Below are 22,832 nucleotides of genomic sequence, written 5' to 3'. Positions count from 1 at the left end.
GATGTGAACTCGAAGGCAGACAATTCAATCCTGCACAGGACTGGAACAATGAGAGGAAGTATGGAAAGGCCTTTAACATTTCCTTTAGCTTTAGGTCTATGTGTTTGCTACCCTCTTTGTCCTCACCAGTAAGACCACTCAGTGCACTTGCAGAAGTCGGACACACAAGTCAGACGACTGTGGTACCAGCAATTTTCTTTTGGGGGGGGGGGGGGGGGTCACCGTGTGAGATTTGCACAGAAAAAGAGATTGGTAAAAATATATTTTTTGTGTGTCATTTTAACAACGGAACATTTGGTACAATGCTGCTATCTACTGGTTCTTCAGAAAAGTGCACATAGATGATTTTTCAGGAACTGCAATACACTGATTCTGTTATCCCAAAGTACTCGGTCATGAATGCACGACCTACTTCCATCAATTGACATGAGAAATTACTCGTGCGCAGCTGCACAACGATGACAAATAACGTGCCACAACCACGTACTGTAATATGGTTTCAACCATTTTGGTGAAATTCTTCCGACACACGCTTGTCAGTTTAAATCCCAGATGTGAGCAACAGAAGATGACGCATTACCTGACATTCATTTGCACATTTATTTCACTTATCACAAAAAAAAGTCCTCAAAAGGCAGACTGTATAAACTGTACACAAAAGCAAGGCACTACAGTGTAGTTTTTAAAAAATGCCTTACATGATCTCAAACCATCTTTTGTTAGTCATTAATTAAACAAGGCATTATAACACAAGTTGCATTATTTTTGATGACGTGGCAAAATGGTTTACAAAAGATTACTGGTACCAAAAAAAAAAAACCACTATTAAACACATTGTTTTCTATCTCCGTAAAATTTTAATATGCTTAGTTTTGTCCTACTTGGACATAAATATAAATTATTTTCCCAAAGGAGTCAAACAAATGAGACAAAAAGAGATATAAATGCTACATAATATGTACATGCATGCACAATGTAAAAACAGCCCTCTCAACCATGCTCGCACCAATTTAGTTGACAAACACACACGGAAGACCAAGAACAAAAACAAGAAGCTGGCACACCTCTCATCTTCAGCTTGTCTCCATCGTCTCCATTTAGAGGCTCGACTCAGGAGAGGCAGCTCCTGACCCTCTCAACCCGTCAAAAAAACGCAGATGACCTGACCCGGTTTACGTATCCATTATACATAACTGCGGCATCTACTGGCTGCATTTAGAAAAGCCCTTTGGTTTTCTTCAAGTTGACCTGCTTCCACGCCGGCATACTGCCGTACTCCTCCCTCGTCATCTCCAAACTTTTCTGTGGGGGAAACAATCGCACAAAAATCAGCATCAAAACGAACGGAACCCCCCCCCCCACACACACACACACAGGAAGCCAAGAGAAGGCACATGCATCTCCCAACTTTTTGTGAGCAGTGTATGTCCGAGTCAGTTTGGCATCCACGCCAGCTAACCCATGATGAGTTAACATGTTAAACAAAAATGGATGTTTTAGTTCATGGGAAGAGAAAAAAAAAAAAGTTAAGCAAGGATGCTCCATCCATGCTGATCTCCGACCACTCACCTTTGCACAAGCCCCCACACCCTGGAGAGCGGAATGGACAACAGATACATAAAGAAAGGCTCAGCGGATGGGCCAAGATGGAGGCAAAAGATAAGACGACTGATGAGGGGGGGAACTAAAGATTGAATCGTGAGATTGAAGGGACACACAGGAACGAAACAACACCAAAACTCCATACATCGCAACTTTAGAGCTCAAACTTGATGACTGATAATTTGCTCCCATTGGAAATAATGTTCTTTGAAATCATCCGTTTCAAGGTAAAAACGATCACCATTCATCCAGACATTTTAGGTTATAATTAAAACACTAAACATAACAGTCGAAATAAGTTAACATTTAATAGTAGTGCTGGCCCATTTATCGATATTTATCATTTGTAGTGAACTCCCAAATTCTCTGTTCATCACTTGTAAACTTTTGAGGGGGGAACCTATCCTCTCTTATTTGCTGAAAAACCCAACTAGTCGCTGTACTAAGGCCTCAGTCATGTCTAATCTAAGTATTTTATGTGATCTTGAAGCCAAAGAACTACGCTGAAATGAATGGAGGAGCATCACCTCGTTAGGCCATAGCCTCGTCTAACTTTAAAGAATGTTTTGAAAGTGCTTACATCGGCATGCCCCTGTGAAAGGTGAGACTTGTTCATATGACAGTTGTTCAAGCGTTTAAGTACCTGAAAGTCCTCATCCGAGAGGTAGACTTCCAGGCGCAGAGGGTCAACGCCCTCAGGCAGCGGCCGGGCCAGGAGATCCTCCAGAGGGTATGCGGTCTGACATAGTCTGGCTAAGACATCTTCCACCAGAATAATCTGGTTACACACCTCGGCCTCCTGACAATACAGACGCACACGTTTCGGTGCCAAAAGCTAAAAAGCACCAGGAAAGTCGACCGGTGGCGAATAAAAAGGAATTAGGAACATCAATAGCGATAATACTTTCCACATGGGCTGACCTGCAATTTGGATCTGTTCTGTACAATAGTGGAGTGCATTTGCGTGTGTTTCACTGTGTTGAGCATTGCACGAGCCCGTATCAGGTTGCCGTGCGATGATGAGATAATGTCATTTCATCCACGCACCCGCTCCGTGATCTCGGCGATGTCCTCGCGGTGCTCCCAGCTGGGAAACATGTTGGTGAAGGTGAGCGGCTCCAGGCCGGCGTGGATCAGATACGCCTTCGGGGCCTTTTTGGGATTCTTTTCTAAGCAAATCGATTTTAAAAAAAAAAGGGGGGGGGGGCAGGTTATTAGCTGGTATAAAAGAGCAGCAGAAGGTGCTTCGGTACTGCTATTTATTAAAAATGGGTCATTTCATAATGTTGGTAAACAACATGCGCCAGGATACTTCAGAGCGAAACAAGGACAAAAACGTCTAACTGGATGTCATAAAAAGTTGTCCAGAGAAGAACGCGAGACGGCCTCGTGGCATAGCAGCTACTTCTGAAAGGAACTAAACCATAATCAGCATTATCGAAGGTATATAAAAAATTTGGGGTTGTGTTGCTCTTATGTAATTTAGCCAAATATCATGCCGAGCGATTTCACAGAGCATGTCTTTTCCAATAATCGCAAAGCAGAGGTCAATGAATTAGCCAGTGCCCAATCGCACTGGCAAGCGCTACCTCGGCAATACTGCAGCACAGTCTCCATTGCGCACTTCCTGTCAGAGTCCCAACGGATTCGGGCCGAGCCAGTACTTTCGCTATCCTGAGGCCACCAGCCCTGCCACAGGTACACTTCATGGTGGTTATCCACCAGGAACAGCGCTGACGGAGGGGAAACAAGACGATGACGTGTTTACAAGTCATCACTATTTTCACTTTAATTCCAAATTCAATTTCCACCTCTATGAACCAAACTTGAAATACCTCTCAGCAGAATAAAAGCTCATTCTGAGAGCCAGGTGAAATAAAAATATGTAAATGTGTACCTGGTTGGGAGGCGGAATAAAGGTCCTCTTGCAGGAAAGGCATCGAGTTGACCTGCTGGCTGTCCCTGGCTGGGTAGAGAAACTCCACCGCTACAAATTCCCCCGAACTGCTGCTCAGCTGGTATAGACGAGGTGTGAAGTTGAACCTGCCAGGATCTGTAGGTCAGAGGTAAAAAAATTAATCAGTTAGGCGACACAAATTTCAAGGTTAGAAAATAATCGTGTATTATAGATGTATAATGATAAAAGGTAAACAATTCAAAAGAAATGAGTGTTGCTGATCAAATTTGACTTGCCTGTTGCTGAATAAAAATGAAAACAAATTCAGGGACAAAGAAGTTGGTACCGATGAAAATTTGCTGCATTCACCTGACCGTTATTTCTTGTAATAGAAGATATCATGATCACCCACCTTGCAGCATGCAGTCGTACGCCTTCCTGTCTCTCCTGCCGAGGGCCTCCCAGAATCCTTGAGGTTCCGCTCCCTCGTCACATTCTCGTATGGTCACCTTGCTGCTGCTGTGGAGGCCTGCTTCCAGAGGGCAACTGAGCAAAAAATAAAAAATAAACAAAGCTGTTGGAAAAAAAAAAAAAATACATGGCTTCAATTCCTTGCTTCCAGTTCCCCTCACTGGTCTTTGATTCTGCTGGCAGCAGTGCGCGCCACCTCCCGTGTGTGCGCTTGCGACTTGCAGCCGTGCCAGAGGTAGATGAGGGACTGGCTGACGCTCAGCAGGACCATGGAGACTCTGGAGCGCAGGCTGCTGCAGTGGCACGCCACCTCCACAAGGTGGCTCTCCACCTCCACTTCCCCTCGCACGCAGTACAGGCGCCAGTCATCTGGGATGAAAAGTTGCGAATCAGGCAATAAATAGGCTGTGGAAAGCCGGTATTCCCTTGAAGGTACCCATGAAGGGGTAGATGCCAACTAGTAGAATGTCATCATGCCACTAGTAGTACTGGTAACACACTGTAGTTAACTAGTGCAGGTTTTTGTCCCACTCGTGGCATGTGTTATTTGTCCTCCAAGTATGCCAAAGTTGTAAGGACAGACTGACAACATCTGCGTCTAATCAAAAGAAGACATTTACTTTGTGAGGTTTCCTCCTCCTCTTCTCTCTTCCCTGCATGGACGATCATCCTTCCTTTGAAGCACTGCAGGAAACACGGGGGCTCTTTTCCCTGCTGGACTTGAATCTAGTTGAGAAAGTAAGCAGTTGTTCAACTAAAAATACAAAAATAAAGAAAATACAAGCAGATCAATCTTTTTTTTTTTTTACTTGTGCTCCTCGCTCCTCATCCAGCTCAACAGTCATGAGCGCCGAGGTTCCTTTCTCGCTGACTGTGGAGTTGCGACCCTGCCAGAAGAAGTAGCAGCATTTCTCTTTGCCCGGCACCGCCGTTTTCAGCTGCTCGGGGTTCTGTCGCTTCCAAACTAAGAGGACATGTCAGAGACACTTCAGGATTATATAAATCAACAACTTTCAGCGGTATGTGTGCCTGTCGGGTTGCAATGAAGCGAATAAGTTTTGGATCATTTTTTGTACATTCTTGGTTGACATGACTGACCTGCGGTGCTAACCATATATTTCCACTTCACCACGTAGGTATCGCCCTCGTGGAACTGGCCGATGCTTTGACGCGGCAGGCGGCTGTAGTCGAACTCCAGGATGTGCCACACCTCCACGGCGAGCGTGCTGATCTCGTAGCAGCGCCAGTCGTCCACCTCCACCGACCCGTAGCCCCGCCCCACGTTCAAGCCGTCCACGACGGTGCACACGGGCGCCCGGTGGAGGGGCATCATGAGGGCGGCGTCGTAGGCATGGGGCTGATCTGAGGCGGGCTGGTCCTTAAGAAAGAGCAGAGGAGAGTGGAGCAGATGCCACAATGACGACGCGACTTTGATGTGGAACTTTCGAATACCTTGTGATCCATCGCATGGTCGTTGCTGGTTTGAGTGGGGCTGGGGTTTTTCCTGGAGTCATTCCAGTCTAAGAACTTCTCTTTGAACAACGTGGTTTCATTGTGATGAGTCAGTCTGCCAAACACTGCCCAGTCGGGACGGCCCTGGCCTTTCCTACAACAGACCAAGTTTAGTGGAGCAATAGTTCTACGGCATCAAATAGAAACTACTGTCACTCAAACTACATTTTCCGCTTACAAAATAAATGAACTGTAATTTTAGCGTGAATGTCCGTTTACATCTTTGTCAATTGATGTGAGGTTCTGAAAAAAGTCAAACCACATTTATAAAAAGAACCGCATTCGTCTGTTTGCCTTAAGCGATCGCAAGTAAATGTCGTCGACGCGTCAGTGTTGTTGTTGTACTACGTGCGTTTTTTTTCCATACTTTGGAATGAGGGGGTTGCACTCTCCGGGATCGAGCGGGTTGATGTCACAGTTTGTGTAGTCAAACGTTCCGTTCCACAGGTGTTTGGCCAGCTGGAAGGCCACCTTCCTCTGAGCCAGTGTCACTTCCTTCCCATGCCAAATGTACATCTCACTCCCAAAGTCAAAAACCAGAACCTGCACGGAAAACAGCATTCCCCCCGAACCCAACATAAAGGTCTGCTCCGACCTGCGACTTTGCGACGTGACTCGCACAGTAAATGTCAGACCTCCTTCGGCTTGAGTAAGGAACAGCGGGGTATCTTGGCCCAAAAATCGTCATCTGGAACCAGCTTGTTGTCCATCAGACGGTAAATACAGTTTGTCTCCACAATGGCGCCCTCGTAAAGCTCGTCTTCATCCGGCGTTCCCGCTGCTACACGTACAAAGACAAGGCGGTCACGAGCGACTGCGCACGTCTATGACAGTGGACAGCTTTGGATTTGAACTCTTACTTACCCTGGTAACTCGCGTGGCCTCCCAGGATCTTCCAGAACTCCTTGGCAGCGTGGCTGTGAATATCGACGCCTTCCTCGATGACCTGGACATAGTCGGCACGACAACCCAGATCTCTCTTGCTTTGGATGAAGTTGCCCAACTCCGAAGCCTGAACGCACGGAAAACAGTCTCGATGAGCAAACGGTGCAAGGGAGTAAAAATTGCAACAAAATGAAGCAATTAAAGCAACATGTGGTTTAGCATTGAAATGCACAGATTTTCTAGCGGTTATAATTAGATAAAACCTGGAAGGAAAAAAAAAACAACATTGGCGAATCAAAACTTTCCACAGAATCTCCAGGTTTGTGAGCGGAATTACAATGAAAAGCGCAAAGCTATCCTGTTGTGTCAGCAGCCGGTTTGGCCAGCTGACCCCGCGGAGGGGAAATGGCTTTGTGTTTGTCTCAGCTTCCTGCAACCTCGCACACCAAAATATTGAAATAAACCTTCACCTTAATTATCTTTCCCATCCTGGCAGTGTCGCAGCCATCGGGCCTCACCTTGTTCTTCTCAATGACGTTCGCAAACTCTCCGGTCCAGATGAAGCAGTGATGAGGAGTGACGAGGAGGAAACAGTCGCCGCTGTTCAGTGATGATGCTCTTGGCTCCACTAGCCTGGTCTGGATATGCCGGCGGCCTTGCGGAACAAACACATTTGATTACCAAGTCACCTATTTGTTTATTGACGGTAATACATATTGTCTAAAGATAAGAACACAAGAAACGAAACAGCAACTGTGAAGACTCGGATCTTGCTCAAGGGGAAGCAGTCAAGTCGACCAGCTGACAAAGCGGCAGTCCGTTTTTTAAGGTGGGCTTAATCATTCGCGGAATATCTCCTGTGACTGCACTCGTCTGTCAACAGCAAAGAACGTGACTGACCTTTGACCTGCAAGAGCATCAATTTCTTGTAGGGCACGGCACTGTTGTTGGACATCTGCTCAGAGATGTTCACGCTGCGCAGGTTGACGTTGCTGAAGTTCTCTTTGCTAGCGAGACCGGCCAGGGCCACATCGGACAAATTGGAGTTCTTGTTGGCTGCGTTGGGTACAAGGCAACACATTGTAATCGTCATATACAAACAACCTGCAGTGGCCGCATTTCAGGCATCTGTCTGGCGGACGTAAATAGAGAACACGAGATTTATTTATTCCTGTCGGGAAATGTAGGAGGCAATTACAAGAGGGGCCACAGGGTGTCACACTCTCAAAAGAAACTAACAGTCCATGTAGCTTAAAAAAAACAAACTGAAATTTAGAGTGGCAGAGTTCAGTGCAGTCGGAGCAGCGGGGTTCGCCGCATTTTAATCCCGCTCACTTTTCTCCGCCTTCATCCGCCTGCTCTCCAGCAGACCGACGTTAAGGCGCTGCTCCGTGTATTCGTGTCTGATGTCCTCTCTGGCAGCGAGCATCTTGAGCGGGTTCTTCGACGCCGGAACGTTACGCGTCGGGCGCACCGCTCGCTTGTGCTGCACCATGTCCGACATCAGCCTAAGGAGAGGTCAGAGAGTGTTGTCGTTTTCTTGCGGGTAAACTCATCACTGAGGATGGATGTCCAACTTACGTTGGAACCTGAGGCCCAAAGATGGCGTCAAAGTCATCAGCCAGCTCCACCTTGTTGGTGATGCTCGGCGGGTCCTCCGCTTGGCGATAGAACTTGGAAAAAGTCTCATCCTCCAGCGTCATGACTTCTTTGATCTTCTTCTCTGTGACCATGACAGTGGCCTCGGGCAGCGCTGCTACTGAGGTGACAACATGAAGGCCCACTGCAATCACAAACTAGAGGATCTTTTTTTTTTTTTTTTAATTATTATATACACGCAGCGAAAGTAAGCAGATTAAGCGACTGAACTCATTCACTCCCAAAGACGTTTTTGAACGTCTTTTCAGACTTGGTCCAGAATTGGCTGGTACTGAATGAGTTAAATGCATGGCACAAATAATGATGTACCTAACTCAATCGTAAACCAAGAATCCCCTAAATTGCAAAACTAGTCCGGCAAAACCTTGAATGTGTGCGCACGAGGCTGAGGTCTGACCTTTACTATTGATCTTGCCGAGGAATGACTCCAGCTTTTCCAGTTTCCTGTCCGACTCCAGGTTCAGATCCGGCACCGCCTTGATCTCTGCACCGCAACGTGAACACAGCTGCTATTAGAATCATAAACCGGAGCCGTCCGTGTTCGATTTAGCTCGCATGCCATTTCAGAGCAGGCAGGCAGTATGTCACGCATGGTGACTTTTAACAATGAACGTCACATAAGCCATCCAAATCTACTCGCAACTGTTAGTCAAAAGAAGTCACACACGTTCAATTCATCAATGTTTTTCTATTCATTTTAAATGGTTGAAAGTGTTTGTACACATCTATTTATTTATTCATTCATTACAGTTTTAAAAGTTGACCAAATGTCAGTAACAACAATACGATGTTCATCTGCCGACTATGAACAGCGCATCTGTCTGTCGCAGCCAACTCATGACGCCTCGAATTGCTCAAGACGTGATGAAATAAAAACGACTCCACACAATTTACGGCACAATCACAGCAAACACGTTAGCGTTTGAAACAAAACAAAACGGCACATCGGCCAAGAGCTGGAAAAAAAATTAACTAAACCTTGGACATCATCCATCTCCTCCACATCTGTTAGAGATAAATACAAAACACGGCAGAATGTCATTTGAGCTTCTCCTTGAGTGATTAATATTAGAACGAAACAGGAAAAGAAGCAAGTTGAAATGGTCAAGAGTTCATCTCTCAAATAGAAAATGATAGCGGCGTGACAAAAATGGTACAGTGAGGTGACACGACGTATAAAAAGGCAGATGGAGGAGTGACGGGGCGGAAAAAAAATACTGACCATCGTGTGGTTTGGAGATGGCAGGGCCACCGTTCTTGGGTTTAGGTGACGACAATGATGATTGCAAGGGAGAGGGGGAGACCAACCCTGCAAGAAGCAAAGCAAGACTCACGCGGTGCAGTTGGAACCGTGCTGGACTTGCGCCGAAATCTCTCCTTCTGCTTCAATTCGATTGCGCAAGGTGGCAGCCATCATTAATAAGTCGCGAGGAATGATTGAATAACTATTTGACATGTCTGAGCTGCACATTAGATGCATAAACTATTGTGCCAATTAATCTAATCTTCTGACCTTTCTTCGCCATGCGTGCAGCCACAGTGAACTGGGTGGAATCGTTGGCCGCTCCGTAGCCTTTCGACTTCCAGGCCTCCTCTTGAGCTTCGATCTGCTCTTTCCTCTCCTGGATGGACATCTGAGCCTCAACCCTCTGCGACTCCATTGCGGCCTCTGTGATTTTCTGGTACAAGAAAGAGTGACAACCGTTCAAGCCAACCACAAAATGCTCCGGGAGTAATCCTTTTTTGTGAGTTTGATCGCTCTCTGGAGTATTTTGTGCAAGATTTTAATTCAAAGCGGATTATTTCACAGCACACAAAACAGCCAAGCGAGCGCTTCTAACCGGGTCAATTCAATTAGCATTTTCTCAAAGCAAATCGAATCAATCTCTGTGAGGAGCTTTGGAGCCTTGTGCACTTAAAACTGCCGTTGGGTGAGAGAAAAGTGGGTGGAATACATTTTTATTTTATTTTTTAAAGGTCACCTTCCGTCTCCAGGGGTGCCTCTTATCCACCTGCATTGATCTGGACGATTTGGGGGCCTTCACAGCCAACAGAAACAGAGAAAGGGAGGAAGAAAGTAAGACGGTAAGTCAGGATTGGGAGTGAAGCTAGAATCAGGCCAAAATATTCGGGATGAGCCAGAAGCCGCAACAGACACGGCCTTTGGGAATCATCGGTCGAGTTGCATGGGAGATGCACGAGATGAATTTTGATTTTATGAGCTGAAATCTTCTCGTCACTTATAGCGCAGTGAAATATCTTCTTGATCCAAGGGAACATTAAAAATACCTGTAGATCTATAATAATTTTGGTATATATATTTTTTGCTTTGGCATTAACTCGAATGATGATGCAGACTAATGGAATTATATGTGCCGGGTTGTATTTGAGACACGTCGTCACAGCTTTGGCAAAAGACAGGGAAGATGAAGCACACGTCAAGAAAATCCGTAGACGGGAAATTGGCAAACAGGAGCAGCACAAAAAGCATCGGCAAACTCAAACAGCTACTCAGAGGAATACGTCAACAGTCAAGCTAGCAAAACAAGTTGGGCGTGCAAATAGTCGATGAGTACCGTGCGCACTCGGTAAACAGCAGCATTCTGCAGTCAACTGGCCTTACCCATAGTTGGTCAGACACCGCGAGATCATCGATCATCAGTTTCTCATCGCCCTACACAAGCAGCGGCAGGAAAAGTTTTATTTAAAATATATCGATTTTTTAATTTTAAGTCAAATGCCGCTGAGTTCGGAAAACGATCAAATTTATGGTCAAACAGATGTGGAAAAAAAGGTAAAGGAATACCTTAAATTGGCAATTTTAAGGGAAAGCTCATTGTTGTACAAATGTACTACCATCACCACGTTTAAAAGCTGAAGTTTTTAAGCATTTTAATGATGAACGCTACAATGTAAAAGCGAGTGAAACAAGAGACCCCTCTGCGGTCGGCATCGAGTCTGTCATTCATCATTTAAGTTGTTGGTTTTAGGATTTGATATTCACAGCGGTTAACTTATTTTTACACTTGTGTGACAGTTAAAATGTGACTATCGCCCATAGAGTAAATAGGTGTTATCTATATTTTATCGATGATACCTTTTCCAAAATGATGGAGAAAAAAAATGTGCCAGGGCAAATCACAAGTTATTGAGTGTCCAAGAACAGATTGGAGGTTCAATTACATTCTGTCAACATCTTGTTTTAATACTGCACAAGTTCAAAATCGCAGACCTTCACTTCGGTTTCCATCAATGATAGCTCTCGTTACAGAGATGATAAAACATTCCAAGCGCAGCATGTCTAACCTGTGAATGCCAGAGCAAACACAGTAAAAGAAAAAAATTTGATCAGCAAAAAAAAAAAAAAAGACCAGTATGTCAGCAGAGGCGCGAGGAGGAACTGAACACACTCCGGTACGGAGAACATAAACAGACGAGGTGATGTAGCCGTTCTAAATGAAACTAAAAAGAGAGGTTTGTGTACTCGCACCTTCCAACATATGCACACACACCCTTCAAAAACCATCACCCGGCATGCCAGAATGTCAAAAAGAAAAAAAATCTAGAATTTTTGTACATGCAGGAAAGATTTTTTATTGTTTTTTCCCTCTCTCCCTACCCAACGTTTTTTCCTTTCTGAATTCTGATTGTAATTTCCCCATTGCGGGACAAATAAAGGATATCTTATCTTATCTTTGAAGAGAGCCTCCAAACTCTCAATAATAAACTCTGTTGCATAAAAAGAGCCAAACGGGAAACATCAACACTGCGAGGCATCGCGCCTCCTGCATTGGTTCTGCATTCAAGTCACATGGGCAGAAAATGCTTTTGTGACTTCAGCTGGAAAAAAAAAAACTGAAAAATGATTTGAGCAAAGCGTCATTTTCTATCGTCATCTGGTTACCTTCTTCTTGAAGCTCTGCTCCACCTCCCACAGGTAAGCGTGCTGCTCAGCCACGGCGAGCTTCACTGCATCCTGCTTCTTGTTGATCCTGTTCCTCCAGTCGTCCTCGCCGCTCTTCTTCAGCAAAGCCACCCTACACGTGAGAGGATGCAAAAGGAGGGGAATTTGTCCCGCGGGTCATTTGAGGGAATCAGAAGTCAAGAAAATTTGAGTGGAGACAAAGCGGTCCTTTGTACAAATTCCTCCAGTGATCCTTCCTCCACTGAATGGAGCACCATTCAACCGTATTTACGGATTAGCAATCTATTCAGTTACATGAGCTTGTTTTTTTTTTTTAAATAAGTGTCAGACCACAAAAAATAAAGAAATGTCAGATGTTTTTTCCTTCATTTATTTTCAGTATGTTTCCATTTATTATTACGGTCGTCAGTTTCAAGTTATTTCAGTGTGGTCCCCCCCCCCCCCCCTTGAACGGACAGGAATCATTTTTCTTGACCCTGTACAGATCCTCGGGTTAGAACGTGTCCAAAACAAACCATGGAGTTCCCCCCCAGCCCCTCCCCCTCAAAAGTCCACAGAGTGAAAGGAAAGTCAGGAAACGCCAGTTTGAAGCTGCCAAGGTCACATCACAACTCAGTGCTCAGTTGGATCACAGATGAAAACGGTTTTAAAATAGAGCACTGCTTAGAAATGTCAATGCAACGAGAGTGGGAAACTAAGATGAGCTGCAGGGAAATAAGAGATTTCATGTATTATGGATTTTTTTTTTCTTATCCTATTTCTGAGAGTCTCAAAAAAAAAAACTTGACCTTGAGCTTCTATGTTGTTTACATTATGTCACCAGTCAATATGGATGGTAATGACTGTCTGGTGCGTGCTTTCAAGAGCAACTGTGAAAATGGGACCGAACCCAGCTTACATAATTCTCGTGACGCAATCAATGGCAGGCTCTGATAGATGCCATTTTAGATTTCTCGTGCGTATATCGCCGCAAATGTGTGCACTGCGATTGAGTTTCTCACGACCAAACCCGCCGCGTGGTTAAAAATTGGATCCGAAAACATAAACCCTTTGCCGGTGCCAAGGTCCAGATTGAAGACGTCAACTTTTTCGGCTTCTCGCGTGAATTCCCACTGCAAGTTCTAACAAGCGAATCACCGCCTCGCTTCAAAACAGTATGAAAAACATCTGTGCAGAAATCATTGGATATAAACGACTCCCCAAAAGTGAGTGTTAGGAATCTCAAATGCACTATAACCTTTACATCTGAACTTAATTTGACCTTCTCAAAACCTTTGAGTGCATATGTCCAATTGCTCAATGTTTCAGGAACTGAATTTCTACTTCCCAGCAGCAGGCTCACCTCTGTTTGATGGACATGTGTTTGGCCGTCATGTCGCACATGTCGTCTTGCAACGTGCCGGCTGTTAGTTCCGCGTCGTCGGGGTACGTTTCTACCTCGTCAGGCTGGCGTACGCCGCCCCTCGATGAAGCGGACGCTGCTCTGGATCTCACAAAAGTGAGCTCGGGCAGCTCAGCTGCGGACACACACACACACCGCAATATAATCAATAATAGCTTTCGACTATGGGCTGAAATGCGCGATTGAATTTCTCCGATTGTGGAGAGGGGGGAGGATGGGGAAGGTTAAAATTGAAAGCCGTTACATTCAAAGCTGTTTTGTAATATTGCCAGACTTGCATAGCTTCTGCTAAAATCAAAAGTTGTCATTTAGCTGAAAAATATATCATGACCACACAATGCGGCGACTTTTACTTTTGTATGGTCACGCATAGTGGATGTAAAGCGAAAAAATGTGAAATATTTCTTTCATTTTCACACAGTATCATATTTTAAACAGGGTACACTACATAAGTAACCAGAGTGAAACCAAATTCTTTTGTCCTCACCTCCACTGAAGGTTCTGCTCCTTGGATGACTCTTTTGTTCCTGCCTCTCCAGCAACATGTCGTGGTTCGAGTCCGGCATGTTTTCAACAAACCTGCCCCTGGATAGCCACTGGTCCTCCTCTTCCTCCCTTCGCTCTCTTCCAGTGTGTGGCTGAGGCAGGGCTGCCTGCCTGACTTCTCCCTCAGGAGAGGGGAGCGCCCTCTTCCCCCCTGCCTGCTCTGTTCCTTCCTCCGCATGCTGCGACGCTTGATAAGGCCGACCGTAGTGGTCCGCGGGGTCGCGGGGCCTCGGGGCGGCTTCAACCGGCAACCTCGTTAAGTGGATGTCGCCTGCGTTGTCGGTGGACACCGTGCCTCCTCTCAGCGCCGAGGATGACGACGCAGGGAGGTGTTCAAACCCAGAGCCTGTCCCATTCTGAAGCTAAACAAGACGACAAATGTAAACGTGCGTTAGTTGTTGTTTGGAAGCTCCCGTGTAACATTTACAAACATGGCCACATCAAATCACAGAGAAACATGCTGACTCATGGCGGCCTGCCTGGTGCAGTGTACTTCCTGCCCGTTGCAGGGTCCAGGCCCATTACATTGGCGAGCCCACATCACAAAGCCATGCCAGCTACAACCTGCACGTAATACTTTAGAGTGTACAATGAGCTACATGTCAACTGCAGTAATTAGGGATGAAACGGTTTCGCGATAATCCATGCTAAAGAATAATAATAATAAAGAAAAAATAAATGCTTCTGAAACATTTATTTTTGTGCATGCAAACACTGTTTTTTTTTCTTCTTTCTACCCCCCAATTTTGCTGCTGTAGACTGTAAATTTCCCCAGTGTGGGACAAATAAAGGATATCTTGATGAATCTTAATTAATCTTAGAATTTCACACGAGTTAGCATTATCATTGACTTTGTAAAATTGTAATTGCAGTGAACCCTTTGCGTTACATGGGATTTGGGATATATTTTTTTCAACCTAGTCACCATTATTTGATGAAAAACTCACCTATTCACGGTTACTATGCACAGGCCAAGCAATAAAAGTATCACTTTGGCGCCACTATTGTGGTGTCAAGAAACAATGTTGAAGTTCAGTGAGGAGCTTTATTTGGACAAAAGTAGTGCTTTGCCACTATCTTGTGGCATCTTGGTACCAAAGAATTATGTTGAAGGGAGATGGTGTTCCAATTGGATATAAGTAGTGCTTTGATGCCAGCTTGGAGCTTCTCTCTCTCAAACTAACCTGGCACTTATGATGAGCCAAAAGCGAGAAGCTACACCTCACATCAAAGAAGAAACGCTTTGAAAACTCAAAAACAGCCTCTGACATGCCAAACAGCGGCATCTAGCCAATGTGGCGGCGTAACTCAGCGCCGCCACAAACACACGGACATCTTGCTTGTCCGGTGAGTGCACATCCACAACCGCCGCCGCTTGAGCGACACAGCTCGACGACGATGATGAGGCACCACTCAGTCAGAAGCTTGGCCATGCGCCGCGCACTCAGAGTGGAGTCACGCCACAAAGACAGTCCTCACGACGTCATCCCGCGCACACAAGCCACGTGACGTGCCGACAGAAATGCGCGGTCATTTCCGAGAAGCGCCTCCTCCACGGACGCTTTGTCTACATTTCCGCAAGCGAGGGCACGCTTACTTGGTGGACTTCTACCGGCTTCTCGCAACGCTCCTGTTCATCCTGGCAGTCAACATCTGAAGACTCCTCAGTAGAAATACGCATAACGCCAAAATTATTTGTCTAACAAAAAAGAAAAAGGGTTTTACTGGTTTACTTTATGTGACTAACTAATGCCACGACAGCATGCTTCTTTTTCTTTTGTCATCCTAAGATTTACATTGATTATTATGTCCATGGCGGCCCGGTAGTCCAGTGGTTAGCACGTCGACTTCACAGTGCAGAGGTACCGGGTTCGATTCCAGCTCCGGCCTCCCTGTGTGGAGTTTGCATGTTCTCCCCGGGCCTGCGTGGGTTTTCTCCGGGTACTCCGGTTTCCTCCCACGTTCCAAAAACATGCATGGCAGGCTGATTGAACACGCTAAATTGTCCCTAGGTGTGAGTGCGCATGGTTGTTCGTCTCTGTGTGCCCTGCGATTGGCTGGCGACCGGTTCAGGGTGTCCCCCGCCTACTGCCCGAAGACGGCTGGGATAGGCTCCAGCACCCCCCGCGACCCTAGTGAGGATTAGGCGGTTCGGAAAATGAATGAATGAATGAATATCATGTCCATTATCTTATTTCCTACTACCATGGAACTTTTTTCCCCCCGAAAGCAAACAAATGATCCTCAACTGATTATGACTTCCAGAACTAGAACATTTTCACACTGGAATCATATATTGTCATTGAAGTTCAAACATTTATTTGTTTTAGTTTTTTTTTTTTTTTGCAAAGTAGTACTAGTTGCATACAGTTACTGACTAAGTTTAGTTATAGTGCACAAAAAATATCTCCTATTCACTACACACAATAAGAAGTGGCGTTGATCTTTTTTTTCTTTTTCAATTAATATAAAATGGCACAATATTTTTTTTTTTTTTTATTTGAGGGTGTCAGCAGAAACTGTTGGCGCCTACCTTCTCCATGTCACCAAGAGTGATGGGTTGCGTCCGATAGCGGGCGTTGCTCCGGCGCTGGCGCGTGTCCCCCCTGGTGCGCGTCACTCTGGTGGGGGGCTGAGCCAGCCGGTTAAACAGCGCCATCTTCTCCGCCAGGCTGAGCGTGCAGAGGTCAGGCTCCTCATTGGCCTGCGCTTGATCCTCCATTGAGGCCACCTCCTTGCACTTCTGAGTCTCTTGTGTTCGTTGAGCCTCTGGCGCCAGCTCCCGGGCGGTGGCGTGGTGATGCGACGACGCCTGCAGACTGCGAGGAGGATGAGAGGCCCAGGAAATATTTAGCTGTGGTCACCTCGTGCTATCTTGTGTTGCTCTGGGCTGTTCATTCAACAGAGATGAAATCTGACCGTACATGCAGTGAGTCATCACCGCTACTTTGGAATCCTATCGAATCATATCAGTGACAATATATGATGTGGTAGCATGCAATTCCAAGCCATTAGTAAAGATCAACGGTGGAGTCACACGCTGGTAGTCGGGTTCGAGCGCTGGTGCGCACACACGCGTGTCCAGGATACCTGCTTGGAGGGAAGGCGCTGCAAACGAGGGTGGGGCTAGAGACGCGCGCTACAGCAGCGTGCACTGTCATAGTCCGTGGCACATGAGGGGGGGGAGCGCTACAGTGGTCCAGGACGCGAACGTACAGTGTAATCCGACGCACATTCACAGAAAAAACAAAAAAAGGAAAATAAAAACAGGGTCAGAAGCTTTGGCGAAGTAGGAATTCACAAATAATGTTGGTTTTGCGTCCACAAATCTTTACATTTCATTTGAAAATGTATCAACAGCTCTTACAAATGAAATGTTGGACGGCAGTTTTTCTTGGGACGCCATTTTACCCGTGAACCGAGGTGCCACCATTTCCACAACGTTAAGACTTTTCCTTGAACATCAGTGCGTGCTCATGTCTTACGTGGTGGCGATGACCACTTCCTCGGTGGTGACTGGCTGAGTTCTGGATCGGTCCTGTGTCCGCCTCAGCCTGCGGTCCACTGCGGCGTTCCTCGAGCGGGGTTTCCCAGAGCCGATATTTTTCTCCAGCTCCTAAAGATTGGAATCAAGTGTTGCGTGACCATCAACGAATCCAAAGGATATTTTATATGCGTGCAAAATGACACAATGAGTGAAGCGGGAACAATTAGACAACGGTCATGAAAGGCTGATCACCCAGATAGCAAATTGCTGTCAGAAATGTTTGGAAATTAGAGTTCAGAGTCGACCCGGAATGCTCGAGGCCAATTTCATGCAGAAGGAAGTGCTTGTTCTATCGCAGGGCTTCACACGGGTCCAAGGAATGCAGTGAAAACAAATCAATATTTCCAGGTTGTTGGTTTCAGCTGAGAGCCAGAGAGGTGAAAGTCAGTGTTATTGATGAAGAGCACCTACACTGATTTTAAAATTAGGGTCAAACGCATAAAAGTTGCCCGCATCAAACGTCAATGACAGAAAAGATGACGGGGGAAGAAAGTGAAGCTCACCCTGAAGAGAGAGCGCTTGGCCGCAACGCTCAGTTTGGCCCGTTCGTCCAGCTTCTCTTCATCGGCTACACAGACACAAAAAAAAGGGGAGGAGACCGAAAAATGTAGTCTTGTGATAACCCATCTCAATATATATATTTTTTGTGCCACATTCAGCAGATGCTCCAACTTTAGTTAAATGTTGCAGCCCAATAAAAAGCATGCATGTCCATATTCTGTGTGTTTTCTTTGTTCCCCGGAAAAAAAAAATGTAATTTGGGTAAAACAGAAAATGCACTTGCTTTTGACTGGAATCAGTCTCTCTCTCTTTTTTTTTTTTTTTGACCATTCAAGGCCAGCATGCGTTTTAGTCAAGTTGTCTTCTCTGCATAAAATACCACTTCAAGGTCACGTAAACAATTCTGGGACTTGTATGAGCAGTACAAACTTTTCTGCCCAATTTAGACACAAAAATAAATTGTCACGTCACACCTCGGTATTGAAAGCGGATTTATTGGTGTTAATGGAAGAGAGGTCCTTTCTTTCTCCCTTTTTTTTCTATACTGACTCAAAGGGAAGGAGGGAGACCAACTGTCAATCAGAGAGAATGTTTATTGGATGATGTCATGTCACATATCCTTCAGAGTGTTTGTTCGTGCGGCCGTGCCACTCACACCTGTCTGCCCCCGGCTTAGACTGACTCAACAGTGAGGCCAGCCACCGCTTTTGTGGTTTCTCTTTGCTCCCAACTATGCGCGGTGCGGAGGACCGCAAAGTCGTAAATCCAGTTACAAAGATTTGCAAAGCGAGGAAAAAAACATGTATTATGATGCTTATTGTACAGTACAATAAGCCTTCGCGTCGATCCTGAAAGTCAAAGATCCCGCAGCAAGTACACCAAACACCACATGAAGCCGTGTTTAAACGCAAGCTAATAGCTCAGCATTTTATATTAGCACAACTGTCACCCCAATGTCAAAGGTAATTCTACCTTTTGGCCTAAACAAATGCACTTAATCGCTCTTTACCTTCATTGGTAGCCAACTCGGTGCTCACGCAGGACCTTCAAAAAAGAACAAAAAGCAAACTATCAGTCAAATCGGCAAGACGTCCGTGCAGATGAAAGCAAACGGTGACGAGCTGGACTCTCGACATACAGGACGAGAAGCATTCTGGTGAGCGGCAGACGGTTATCGTGTGCTGAAAATGTGACAATGAGGGTTAGAAGAACAGCAAAGCAAAATAGGAAGGCAAACGAGACATTAGGGACGTCTGTTCAGCTCCGTTGTTCCGGGGAGTCTGCCAACAAATGGCAATTCATGCTTTCCGAGTCTGATCACATGTAAAAACCACTGCTATGAGGCCCAATCGGAACAACCTTTGACCTTACATCATTGTTTCTGTTTGCTCATGTTAAAGCCAAGGGACTCCTACATGGCATCTACATATTTTCTACCATGGAAAGTGGCCTGTGGCAATAATCTGGCTCACGCCGTAATGCGATTATGGACGATTATGCAAAATTACTTTTGACGAAACAGCAACAACCAAACGCTTCAATGAACAATTCAGATTTCTCCGACATGCAGGATGACAGATTTGGCAGAGTTTGCCCCACACGGCCATGCATTGTTGCATCCAAAGCGGGTACCTATCGGTCTCCCGGCGCTCGGAAGTGGTGATGGGCTGCGTCCTAAACCTCTCTGATGTCTTTCTACTTTCCCCCGGATAGATATACTGAAGGGGTCTGCGGCCCCTGTCCCTCCGGCCCCCCTTCACTGCATCACTGGAAGGCCCACGTAGGAGAGGGAGCAATGGCAAAAAGTACCCAAAGGAAAGAAAATACAGCATATGAGGAAGAGGAAAAAGAGGCGAGTAGCGACAATTTGTTCAAATGCACATTCAAAATGTCGCACACTCACGAATTAGAAATGACGTTCAGCACTTGCATGCGTTAGTTTCAAAAGTCCAAATACTGACTGGCTGCACATACAAGTTAAGAGAGCAATCACGAGAAAGACAAATGTCAAAGCATCACATGAGTTAATTTTCGACATAACAGATAGTCTGCAACATCACTGAACAGTTGCTTGTGAAGCAATGAGCAGCAGTCGATGTTAGCTAACGAGCGCAAGCGTGAGGTCCACAGCAGCTAGCTCGAAGATGCCCGTTTCAACCTACAGTGCGGCCGTGCGTCCGGTTGGAGGAGTGGCGGAGCTTTCCACGTAAGAATTTCTGAGCTGGGCAGACACACGGCTGTCCTGGAGAATCTCGGCATGACTTTTCTTGATCGCTTGAGGATGCTGCATGGGGTGATGCAAGCTCCTATTGCTTTGCTCTTGATCACCGGGATCTGCTTTGGGTTGAACGTAAGATGCAGCCACGCCTCTGTGGACGTAAATGAGATTTTCACGCTCTCGGGGCCTGCTGCTGGCTTCGTGCTGATGGCTGCTCTGCCCAGTGTGTCTGGAGGGCTCAACTGTTTCCCATCTGGCTCTGCCTCTGTGACCTCTTCTTGCAGGATCTTCAATCTCAGTCAACGCTTTGGAGGTACTCATCTCATCTTCTCCTCTTCCTCTGCGCGGGTCCTCGGTGCTCCTCTCCCTGCGGCGGATCTCCGAGGGTAGTACAGCCTTCCTACTACGTAGAAGGCCCTCTGTCCTAACGCCACCTGTCTCCTCACTTTCTTCATCTGGGAGCTGCTCCACCCTGGATGGAGCACCGGAGGTCATGGACAGATAACCGGGGTAACCAGCAATATCCGGTGCTGCCGGTGGCCCCGAGGGACAAAGCGGAGATTGCGCATGATGGTGAGGGTAGGAGTGGTTATGCTGGGGAATCATTGGATCCGTGTTGTATCGCGCGGACGGCTGGTGCTGAAATTGTCGGCGGTATGTCGGAGCCTCTGCGACACTTCCCAGCTCTGGGCTCCTCTGGTGACAGTCCTCCTTCGCAAGCCTCTCCCTAACTCTGATTCTTCAGGGAGACAAAGAGCTGGTCAATATTTGCGCCCAACCTTGTAATTGACATCTGCACATAAAACTCCATTGTACTGTATTCAAACTAGTCGTGACCATTTCCCAGTCTATTAGCACCATCTACTGGTGGAAAGTTGATACTGCAGTCAAGCAATGCGCTTTTCCCTGTCAGCGCGCACCACGATATGTTTGGCACAATTTTTGAAAATCCAATGAATTATTTGATTGCGCGATGCAATAAGTGATTGGATAATCGATTCTTAATATATATATATATATATATGTATACATACTGTATATATACATATATATAGAAATAAACTATCATCTTACATCTTAACCATGAATGTGCATGTGCAAACTAAGCTCAAGAAAATCTCAGTATCGGATCAATTTAAATTCCACATGAAATAAGTATGATTAAACCACAGTAGTGTTTGCAATATAAATATATATTTTAATATTATGAGCAATATAAGAGTATTGGAACAGAGATGCAACTCTACTCCTTTTTCTCTATCAGATATGTTTTTGGAAATAAATAAAATGTTTGGGGGCGGGTGGTTTGTTGCTCAATTATACATAACCTTACTTGTTAAGGTGAATCTGTTAATTAATAACACAAATCCTCAATCAAAACTGCATTATTCCTGCAATGTCACACTGCAATATTACAGGTGGTTAATAGGTTGTATGTTATTGCGGAATATGGTCCAGTCCTTCAATGTATTTCAGTCAGGGGATTCAACTTTTCACACCAGAATGAGGTTGAGAATGAAGTTATGATCTGAGGAAAGTGAGCAGACACTCGGGGCAGTGTGGATGATGGCGATGGGCCCGGCTGGCTCTCAACGCTCAACAGCAGAGATTCTTAGGTGTCATCTGGTCAATCACGGATCTTAAACAACAATAACCATACTTTTACTCTCAAAATAAAACCGCTCCGAGAAATAAAAAGGAGCGTTTCAAGGAGTCGAGCTGGGTCTTGTACTGACAGTTTAAGAATCACTGCTCTTAAGGATTGATGGGAAAGGAACATGAGGGTGATTTGGGATCAGACGCGGCCGGCCAGCTTTGGTGTACCTCGAGGGCCAGTTGATTAAGGAGTGGGTGTCGCCATCAGCGTCAGTCTTGAGGAACCAATCAGTGCACAGTTTTGCCCTTGTACTGTACCATTGAAGGGAAATATGTGAGTCCATGGGCAAAATGCTACTCATGTGCCCCCCCCCCCTACTCAAAGAGTTCACTTCACAAAGTGCTTGATGGGCATGACGGGTGCTCGGGCTACTAGCAGAAACCTTTTAAGGAAGCTGGTTGACTCTAATGAGACATTTAATGAACATTGTGACATTGACAGAGCTGTTCCACACAAAAGCAGCTTGCTCAAAGAAGCTGTTTTTCATATTTTATAGAATATAGCAATTAAAAATGTGCTGAGGAAAATGCACATTACTCGACATACAACAATTGCAGCATTTAGGTCAAGTGGATAGCAACGGAACAAATCAAATTCAATGTGGTCTACTGAATTAAGTCAACTAAGAACAAGATGGCGATGACCTCGATGAACGCGTATGTCGTCAGACTCGTCGCATGGAACTGATTAAGTAAAGATAACCAACAGTTGGGAAAGTAAACCAGTTGTTCCATCGTGCTCTGGTGCAGGACAGATGTGGCCAATGAGTCACACCAATCCGCACACTCACCTTCACTTTCAAGCACTAAAGAGGAATTACAAGGGGATGGGGCGGGGGGGGGGGGGGGGGGCATCCAAATGAGGATGAGTGAAAATAATGGCCTTTCCCACCAACACCTCCCCCAGCCTCCCAACTCCCATTCCCGGACGAAAGGATAAAAGCACTACATTTGTCAAAAACAAACAAACAAAAAAAAAGAGGCCAAAGAGGAGCAATTAACTTTGCTCAG

At 45.7% G+C, this 22,832-nt stretch overlaps 1 protein-coding gene across 14 annotated transcripts in view; it reads right to left on the bottom strand.

The window, feature by feature from the left end:
* Positions 1-581: 581 nt before the first annotated feature.
* svila (supervillin a) overlaps positions 582-22,832 on the bottom strand; it is a 37,545-nt gene continuing 15,294 nt past the window's right edge. For 3 of the 14 annotated variants that reach the window (XM_086101899.1, XM_086101897.1, XM_086101888.1), the window contains exons 7-39: positions 20,110-20,904; positions 18,957-18,991; positions 17,950-18,014; positions 17,385-17,515; positions 16,990-17,088; positions 16,433-16,718; positions 13,841-14,261; positions 13,294-13,468; positions 11,931-12,063; positions 10,009-10,065; positions 9,540-9,705; positions 9,249-9,335; positions 9,005-9,031; positions 8,424-8,510; positions 7,949-8,126; positions 7,703-7,875; positions 7,268-7,423; positions 6,886-7,022; positions 6,347-6,494; positions 6,118-6,263; positions 5,850-6,025; positions 5,423-5,576; positions 5,069-5,348; positions 4,780-4,934; positions 4,591-4,696; positions 4,132-4,339; positions 3,912-4,045; positions 3,500-3,655; positions 3,192-3,335; positions 2,650-2,771; positions 2,246-2,401; positions 1,570-1,590; positions 582-1,302 (exon numbers count right to left, since the gene is read on the bottom strand). In XM_086101899.1, the coding sequence (XP_085958025.1) occupies positions 1,216-1,302; positions 1,570-1,590; positions 2,246-2,401; positions 2,650-2,771; positions 3,192-3,335; positions 3,500-3,655; positions 3,912-4,045; positions 4,132-4,339; positions 4,591-4,696; positions 4,780-4,934; positions 5,069-5,348; positions 5,423-5,576; positions 5,850-6,025; positions 6,118-6,263; positions 6,347-6,494; positions 6,886-7,022; positions 7,268-7,423; positions 7,703-7,875; positions 7,949-8,126; positions 8,424-8,510; positions 9,005-9,031; positions 9,249-9,335; positions 9,540-9,705; positions 10,009-10,065; positions 11,931-12,063; positions 13,294-13,468; positions 13,841-14,261; positions 16,433-16,718; positions 16,990-17,088; positions 17,385-17,515; positions 17,950-18,014; positions 18,957-18,991; positions 20,110-20,904 (5,401 nt within the window). In that variant the 3' untranslated portion in view covers positions 582-1,215. Of the gene's footprint in view, positions 1,303-1,569; positions 1,591-2,245; positions 2,402-2,523; positions 2,772-3,191; positions 3,336-3,499; positions 3,656-3,911; positions 4,046-4,131; positions 4,340-4,590; positions 4,697-4,779; positions 4,935-5,068; positions 5,349-5,422; positions 5,577-5,849; positions 6,026-6,117; positions 6,264-6,346; positions 6,495-6,885; positions 7,023-7,267; positions 7,424-7,702; positions 7,876-7,948; positions 8,127-8,423; positions 8,511-9,004; positions 9,032-9,248; positions 9,336-9,539; positions 9,706-10,008; positions 10,066-10,649; positions 10,701-11,930; positions 12,064-13,293; positions 13,469-13,840; positions 14,262-16,432; positions 16,719-16,989; positions 17,089-17,384; positions 17,516-17,949; positions 18,015-18,956; positions 18,992-19,579; positions 19,715-20,109; positions 20,905-22,832 lie in introns of those variants that run through there. The other 11 variants (XM_086101900.1, XM_086101890.1, XM_086101889.1 and 8 more) reach the window with 11 other exon arrangements.

The sequence above is a fragment of the Hippocampus guttulatus genome, chromosome 21 (assembly GCF_054856545.1).
Source record: "Hippocampus guttulatus isolate MCC_2025c chromosome 21, RoL_Hgut_1.0, whole genome shotgun sequence".
Lineage (NCBI taxonomy): Eukaryota > Metazoa > Chordata > Actinopteri > Syngnathiformes > Syngnathidae > Hippocampus > Hippocampus guttulatus.
This window is presented reverse-complemented; position numbering and strand designations above follow the sequence as displayed.